The sequence below is a fragment of the Leptinotarsa decemlineata genome, unplaced genomic scaffold (genome assembly GCF_025532065.1).
Source record: "Leptinotarsa decemlineata unplaced genomic scaffold, Ldec_3_MD MMD2_tig00026307_RagTag_RagTag, whole genome shotgun sequence".
NCBI lineage: Eukaryota > Metazoa > Arthropoda > Insecta > Coleoptera > Chrysomelidae > Leptinotarsa > Leptinotarsa decemlineata.
Genome location: NW_027412681.1, coordinates 12896039 through 12904763, shown reverse-complemented (window position 1 = coordinate 12904763; position 8725 = coordinate 12896039). Strand labels below are relative to the sequence as shown.

Sequence of the window (8725 nt, the reverse complement as noted above, 5' to 3'; positions counted from 1 at the left end):
CTATCAAAAAGCCAGCATACAAAACATTTTATTACCTTTGGAGGAAACCAAAGAAAACTCGAAGTATTTTCCTAGGATTTGGCTAAGGTATGTGGATGATATTTTCGCGATATTCGATACCAAAAAATCGAATATTGACGACTTTGTTTCCATTTGAAATAATAGATGTCCATCAATAAAATTCATGTATTAGTTAGAAAATAAAACACGACTACCATTTCTTGATGTTTTGGTAATGAGGAGCCAATATGGAGGGTTAGAATACGATATATTTAGAAAAGAAACAAGCACGTACAGGTATATTCCTGACAGTTCACATCACTGTGGACAGCACAAACGTGCTGGATTGGATTTTTTAGTGCACCGTCTTTTGACTTTCCCTCTAATACATGATAGGTTCACAAAAGAAAGACGTACAATACAGGAAATAGCAGCCACTAACGGTTTCTCGAGGGATATTGTAGATGACATAATAAGGAAGAAGAAGTTTAGGTTAAGAATGAACGAAATCTCGACTTTCAGAAAGCACAAAAACCAAGATAAATACATCTCAGTTCCATACCACCAATATACGAGGAACTTTGGAAAGATTTTCAAAGAACTAGTTATGAAGGTGGTTTTTAAAACAAGTCATACACTTTAGAGCCTTTTGGGAAGTCCAAAAGACAAAGTCGAGAATTCAGAAAAGTCTGGAATTTACGAAATTGAATGTAAGGACTGCTATGCAAAATATTATGGACAGACAAAAAGATCTATTAAAGTAAGATATAAGGAACACATAGCACACTCAAAATATGGAAGACCTGAAAAATCAGCAGTCGCCCATCATATTTTGCAACAAAACCATTCCATAGACTTCAGTTCATTTAGATTAGTTAGACAAGTTAACAACAACAGGCAACTAGATGCCTATGAGAGTGTAGAAATATTATGAATAACGATGACGGACCTATACCAAAAAGCATACTATATAGCTTGTTAAAATAAAATAATATTGTTGGGTTTACTGATTACTACATAAGGACACATTGCAAAAATACATTTAGATAGGCAATATTGTGAAATTAATTTTTTTTATAGCTGAAAATTGTTTTATATAAACATATATTGTAAAATAATAGATAAGGCAAAATTGTAAAATTAATTTAGGTTGGTATACCTGTATGGATGGTACACCTGGATGGTTTACCTGTATGGGATATACCTATATAGCATAAATAGGAATGAATGAATGAATGAATGATTTATTGGTAGGAAGATCCTAATACTCAAACATAATATACATAATATTTCATGTTATATAGACACGCATAGTAAGGATATAATACATATATACATATAGGTACACATAAATACATAATATATACCGAGTCACTTACTATCTATTCTATTGTGATACTTTTCATATAATCAGTCAAATCTTTTTTGAATTGAAACAGGTTTTTATTATTCTTCACATTTTGGGGAAGTTTGTTATATTCAATGAGGCCTTTATATAATAAAATTTTCATGGAGTTTGATAAACTACATTGTGGCAGGTGAAAATTGTCATTTTGTCTAGTAGTGTAATTGTGAGTGGAATTTCTATAAATGATAAATAAATATCATTGCATCCACTGTAATGCACTGAGCATAAAGCATATACTTGCATAACGATTACATCCAAGAACCACCCTCATTCCTCTGTTCTGTAACTTTTGCAGAGACATAATTTTATTTTGGTCAAAACTGTATAACAGCGTACTGCAATAATCGAAATGGGGCTGTATTATTGTATTATATACGGTTATTTTCGCATTTGTAGAAAGGTGTTTCGAAATTCTAGTGAAGAAATATAGTTTTTTTGAAATCTTTTTAGTCATATAGTTATAGTGTGCACCAAAAGACATACTGTTGTCCAACATAAAACCTAAATATTTGAATTCTTTCACAAATTCAAGTTTCTGACCATCAGCATACAGGGAAAGAGTATTTATATTTATTTGTTTATATTTGTAAAAGGTTGTTAGAATCATAGCTTTCGTTTTTGAAGTATTTAATTTCATTTTATTTGCCAAAAAATAATTCTCAATTTGATTTAGAGATGAGTTCATCTTTTCTATAGCTACTTTCAGGTCTTTATGTGCTATAGATAGTAACGTGTCGTCAGCAAATAAGTTGATAAAGTCACTAGTATGGTATGTGTTAATGTCGTTTATGTAAATCAAAAACAACAAGGGCCCCAGTACACTTCCCTGGGGCACTCCGAACTTTGTAGTGACTGGAATGGATAATTCACTTTCAATCTTTGTGACTTGTTGTCGATCATTTAAATAATCTCTAAACCAATTTAGCACAACCCCTTTAATCCCAATTAATTCTAATTTTTTTAAAAGGATATTCCTATCAGTTGTCTCGAATGCTCTTCGTAAATCAAGAAAAACTGCAAAAACATATTCTCCCTTATCAATTGATTGTATCCACTTGGTAACAGTCAGTTGTAGAGCGGTTTCACAGGAGAAATTCTTTCGAAATCCAGATTGGTTTGTTATTAGGATATTGTTCTTGTTAATATATTTCATTAGTTGATCGTATACAGCCATTTCCAACAATTTCTCCATTCCCGGCAGAGTATTAATGGGACGATATTCACTTGATTTATTTGGGTTTGGAATTTTAGGTATCGGAACAACAGTACTGACTTTTAATGCATTAGGAAATTGTCCATATTGTAGGGAAATATTTACAAACTGCAATAGTACATGCCCAATAACACCAAAAGTATATTTTATAAATTTAATATCGACAATTTCTGCCCCAGATTTGTTTTCCAAGTTGTTGATTATTTTAGCAAGGTCTGCTATCTTTAGCTGCTGAAATTCAGAAAAAGTAGACACTGCCTCATCACCCGCTTGCCAAACTGTATTAGCATTTATAGAGTCAACTATGGATTCGATACTAGTATCGAAATAAAGATTGAAATTTTCAGGGTTAGCTTCGCATTAGTTTCTAGTTTTAATCTTCCTCTTTGAAGATGATCACTTGGTGATCAAAACACGTGTCGAGGTGTTAAAAATAACGATTTGGTGTTGGGAAAAAACTCCAGTAATATTCTTGAGTACTATCACTATCCAAATCCGAATTTAAATCTACTTCCGTAAATGTGAAATCAGCAAAACCTAATGAAAAATCGGATTTTGTTCTTACTATATCGGTTGATGTCGATGGAACATCAAGAAATGTTGACTCCATACTGACTGTACTCTCTGTAGTGTCAGGTTTATTTGGAACCGATTCCTCTACACAACTTTGAGTTTGAATTAATTGTCCTTTCGTTTCTCTGTAAATGTATAAGTTTCCATTAGGAATATGATTTCGGATCTTCAACTGAAAATTAAGAATTTACGAATTGAAAGTTTTACAAAAATTTTATTTTGTTTGAGAATGTGATGCAGCAGCATATTTTAACTTCTTCTTTTCCCGTAACTTCCGACAATCTGCTCGTCAAACTGTTTATTCGTCAAAGTAACAATAACAAACCAGACTACTACTACTGCTACGAGTGCCACGCCGAGATACAATAAATTTCCAATCTCTTAGAAAATGATCACATTTGCATTAGACAGCGAGCGATATGGGATTCACAACTGATCGAGGTCGAGGTATTAAAGCCTAATGTTGCAACGTTTATTGGTTTTCCGAGTTATGTACCTAACAATAGATTTGTGAAATATTTAAAATCGGAAGGTCGCTAACAACAACATTTTGCAGAGGGCGGGTGGGACATACTGCCTTCTCGTGGCGCCGCCACTGTTTCTAGTTCATAACAGTGTTCCTAGTTTCTGAGAAGCCGCCACATTGTTTTCAAATTCGCTTTTTACGGTCAGAGTATGATGAGCTGTTTTTGTGTTTTTAATCCCCACAAAGATTATTTTCACAATGTTTCGGCAAAGTTTAATTTGCCATCTTCTGGTGATGCAGTCTGTTTGATTTTGTGGGGTGATAAGATGGATCTCCATGTTGCTGGTAATCTTTGCACGTCATACTACTAGGTCAAAATTAATAATAATAACGACCTAGGTTATTTTCTCATATGAACTTTATTAGATCACAGTTATGTCACTGAGCAAATTTAGTAATCTACCTCCCACATTTGATTCAAATTTAAACACTTTATTGATTTTAGGGGATGTGAAAATGCATGAATATCAAGTATAGGACAAGCATACCTGAATATTTAGTGGCACACCTGTTTTCGTTTCTTCCATGTCTTCGATTTCCTTGGCCATTCTCCCATAATTTATATCCATAAAGGTACAGTTTGAATCAGCATAATGACATGATATTGCCTTTCTAAAGCCCTGAAAAAAAAAATACATAATTTTAGATATTTTACAGAAGTTAACTAGGCTTTTTTATTGCTTGGAAGACGTTTGAGTTGTCCATTTCTCATGGGCTCATGGGCTAATTAGGTTTTCCTCCCATATCTTTATGACACCTCTTCCAACAATCTTGTTCCCTTTTCTAGTTTGTGTTAGTCCTTTGTTGGAAATGTTCAACATATTTTGGTTCGTTCATAAATGACCTGAATCCTGTGCCTCATAGATATCAAAAGCAGTCCCTGTCCTTTTGTTGCATTGCGTAGGTAAAGTCTTGGTTATACAGCCCTATTCTGTTTAGGTCTCCTCAAGATGGAGACCAGTGTCCAGTGAGTAGCTTTTTAACCATTTTGAGACAATCCCTGCTCTGTTGAACTAGTTTTTCAGTTCTTTTCTCAGACGTGTTCCTGGGTGTATTATTTCGGTACATTTTATGTTTATTATCGACCCATTTCCTCGTCTGGTTCCGTACCCCACAGTTGGTTCAGGAACTATATGAAGTTGATGGTTCATGTCTAGCACGCTCATAAGATTTTTTCGTTGTTTGTGATTTACGAGTCTCATGGAACTCAGTATACAATAAATCTATTACGGTCAATTAGTTTCTTCAAATCTTTATGGGATTTCCAGACTAGTCTCGATGTCATTTTTGGATTCATCAATGCTTTTGAGTACACTCTGGCTCTGTGTAAGAATATCGATCTTCTCATTCTGTTGAGGTCTCAAATTAATATTCCTTGCCTATTGTAATATAGCATATGGTAGGATTTAAAATGAGTGGGTCTACTCGATCCTTCTCCTCAGTTTGTTCAAGAGCTGGAGAACTGAGAAGCTAATCTAGAATCAATGTTACAAGGAGAATAGTTGAGGTCATTTGATTAACCTCCATCGCCTCTTTGAACTCAGCAGAAGAACTAAGAAGCTCTTTTCCTTGAATCTCTGTGGTGCACCCCAGAAGTGATTTATCACCTTCTCAGGAGCAGGATCTGCTCTGTTGACTCAGGTTATTTGCAGGACCTGCTCAGAAGGATATTATTTTCTTTTCTGATACAGTAGGATGCAGAAGAAACCTGTTCTCGGTATGACTGTTTATCGTTGACTCTTCATAGTTTGTGACTATAACCGTGTCGGAAGTGTATTTCAGTGTCATGTGATATGTGAACATGTTTGATTTTCAAACTAGGCTTTCAACTGTGCTTCCAGAATAGCAACGATTTCTTAAAATTGAGAGTTCAAGTACACAAGTTCAGACGCCAAAACTAAAACAATCTTCTCTATGTGCTCTTCACCAGCCAAATTGGCATCATCTGAAGAAGGCCTAAACTGATACCTCAACTTGAAATCAAACTTGTTCAATTTTGCCAAAAGTTGTATTAATTAAAAATTAGGTTTGAAGATAATGTCCTTAACACATACGAAGTACAAAAGTGAATTAGATAAAATTGCAATTTGGTTTAATGATGTTTATCCATCGTAGAATTAGCATACAAATACTTGTGACACAATCCTTGACTCAAATTTCTTGTAAAAAACTACGCTTCATTTATTCAAAGATTGAAAAGTATCATATCGTCAGAGTATTACCATTACCGTTAAAATATCAACCAAACTACCGAAATATCTCTAATATTGAGAAAATAATTAATCAATCAATAATAATACTACTGAACCTAGGAAACGCTTGGAAAGAACTGTTTAAATAATCAATACTTAAATTTAATTGTAACACCCTGAGAGTTTCAAACTCTTTGGTTAACTATTTTTGAATTTCATTAGTAGACGGAAATATTTGGTCTCGACATCTTATCAGGTTGGTGAATTTTTGCCAGACCATACATTTTAGGTATTGCAAAATTGAAAACCTGACCACTTCTGTAGTTTCACAAAAAAATTCCGTTAGTTTGCATAGAAAAGTGAAAGTAAAAGTGCATTCGTTAGATTCAAATAGACGAATTCTGAGTAAAGGATGACGTCATTCTGATTGGTGAAACGCTCGTCGAAAATAAGATTGCAGTTGTGGTGTTTGCGTTGAATTCATTTTACCCTTCAGATCTTTCAAGTGTTTTGTATTTAGCAGGGTGTACCTTAGTAAAGTTGGGGCCAGAACCATGCAATAGTAAAGAGTGAAAAAAAATCGTATCTCCCTTCTCCATAATAACATGCAGCTTCGGAAGGTGGTTCATTCCCGTCACTTCATGGTAGAGTTTATGTTTGTTTCCCTACAAAATATATTGTAAATGTTGAAGTCAAAACAAAATTTGTGTTTACCTCTGGATACTCGTGATTGTACAGTGGACCGTTGTGTGACCCTGGAATGACATGCAAGCATCCGTTTTTCTCGTCAAGTCTTTCCATGGCAGTCCAAGCGGTAACAATTTTGTTTGCAGGGCGAAAGGGAAAATAGTGAAGGTCCTAGGAAAAAAATTATTATCATATTGTGGTTGAAGGGACAGACAATTTGACTTCCGGAAAAGTCATTAATATTTCATTTAACTTTTTTACAATTAGAAATGCATATCTACTATAGACTAGAATTGTGTGTTGACCTTGATAAAAATTCCTTCATATGATACGAACAGTTTCAAACTACGACGGCCTTCAAACCCGAATGAAAATAGTAAAACTGATAACACATTTATGATTCAATACCAAGTAGCGCTGTTTCGACCTGCCATAGGTCTCGTCAATGGAGCTATGTTGAATCACAAATGCATTGCCGGACTCAACTGTCCTTAAAGAACAATCCTGAGTAAATAAGGGCGATGAAATCTCCCTTTACGAAGACGCCATATATGGGATCGACAGAAAACCCAATCCTCGGATATCAAAGATGAACGAGGCTCCACAAGGCGGTCAATTGCGACGCCAAGCTTCGCCCATAGAATTGATAGCTCGTTTCCCGTATCCTCCTGATTTATCGCCTTACGACTTTTTTGTTAGACTATGTCAAAAAATGGGTGGGCAGCTTTAAATCACCTCAAGGAGCTGTTGAAGCCATTGAATCCCAAATTTCGGAGATATCAACCTCAGAAAAGAAAAACTGTTCCGAAAATTGGTTTGAACGCAGACAAAAATGTATCAAAACAATGATAGGTAAGTTTTATTCCAAAAATATTGTTTTCTGTTTTTTTTGTTTTAACTTGAAAAATGCCACCCGTGGTACGAGTATAGTGACATGGAGCTGAAATCATTCAAACTGAGATTGGTGCCTGAGATTGGTGCCTCTCCTAAATCGTATTGAAAAACTTTATGAAGGCATAGATAAATTCAACATTTCATGAATAAAAAAATGCAATAACTTCAAAGTTTGAAATCAGAATTTTACAAGATTTCCTTATCGAATTTAGAATTATGAGATGAGAGACTTCAGACAAGCCGGAAATGTACTAGCACACACATTTTTTTCACAATCTTCTTTTTATGATGCACTGTTTGGAACCTTTGGTGTAGTAATGAATATTACTGGAATTTTTTCCCAACACCAAATCGTTATTTTTAACACCTCGACACGTGTTTTGATCACCAAGTGATCATCTTCAAAGAGGAAGATTAAAACTAAGGACTAGTGCGAGCTAATCCTATTTATGCTATAAAGGTAACTCATACAGGTAAACCATCCAGGGATACCAACCTAAATTAATTTTACAATTTTGCCTTATCTATTATTTTACAATATATGTTTATATAAAACAATTTTCAGCTATATAAAAATTAATTTCACAATATTGCCTATATAAATGTATTTTTGCAATGTGTCCTTATGTAGTAATCAGTAAACCCAACAACATTATTTTATTTTATTTTAACAAGCTATATAGTATGCTCTTTGGTATAGGTCCGTCATCATTATTCATAATATTATTGTGGTTTACTTATTTCTACACTCTCATAGGCATCTAGTTGCCTGTTGTTGTTAACTTGTCTAACTAATCTTGATGAACTGAAGTCTATGGAATGGTTTTGTTGCAAAATATGATGGGCGACTGCTGATTTTTCAGGTCTTCCATATTTTAAGTGTGCTATGTGTTCCTTATATCTTACTTTAATAGATCTTTTTGTCTGTCCATAATATTTTGCATCGCAGTCCTTTCGAATTTACGAAATTGAAAGTAAATTTACGAAATTAATGTAAATTTACGGAATTCGAATTCCAGTATACGCTGTCTTTTCAAAAAATAAGGTGAATTTTAATTTTTCTCAAAAACATTTTTATTTATTCATCAATTTCTATTTTGTCCTCTTCAAAGTTGTGCCCCTCAGATATAATACACCTGTGCCAGCGTTTTTCCAATCCTTGAAGCAGTTATAATGGGCACATTTTGAGATGTCCTTGAGCTTTCTCAGCGATTCGGTTTTCATCTTTTCAA

At 34.2% G+C, this 8725-nt stretch overlaps 1 protein-coding gene across 4 annotated transcripts in view; it reads right to left on the bottom strand.

Annotated features, from left to right (window-relative positions):
- The window catches only part of LOC111512626 (phytanoyl-CoA dioxygenase, peroxisomal), a 53334-nt gene that overhangs the window by 492 nt on the left and 44117 nt on the right, over positions 1-8725 (bottom strand). For 2 of the 4 annotated variants that reach the window (XM_074181015.1, XM_074181014.1), the window contains 4 exons: positions 6627-6770; positions 6443-6577; positions 4209-4340; positions 3187-3366 (listed from right to left, as the gene is read on the bottom strand). In XM_074181015.1, the coding sequence (XP_074037116.1) occupies positions 3187-3366; positions 4209-4340; positions 6443-6577; positions 6627-6770 (591 nt within the window). The remainder of the gene's footprint in view (positions 1-3186; positions 3367-4208; positions 4341-6442; positions 6578-6626; positions 6771-8725) is intronic. The other 2 variants (XR_002723096.2, XM_023168768.2) reach the window with 2 other exon arrangements.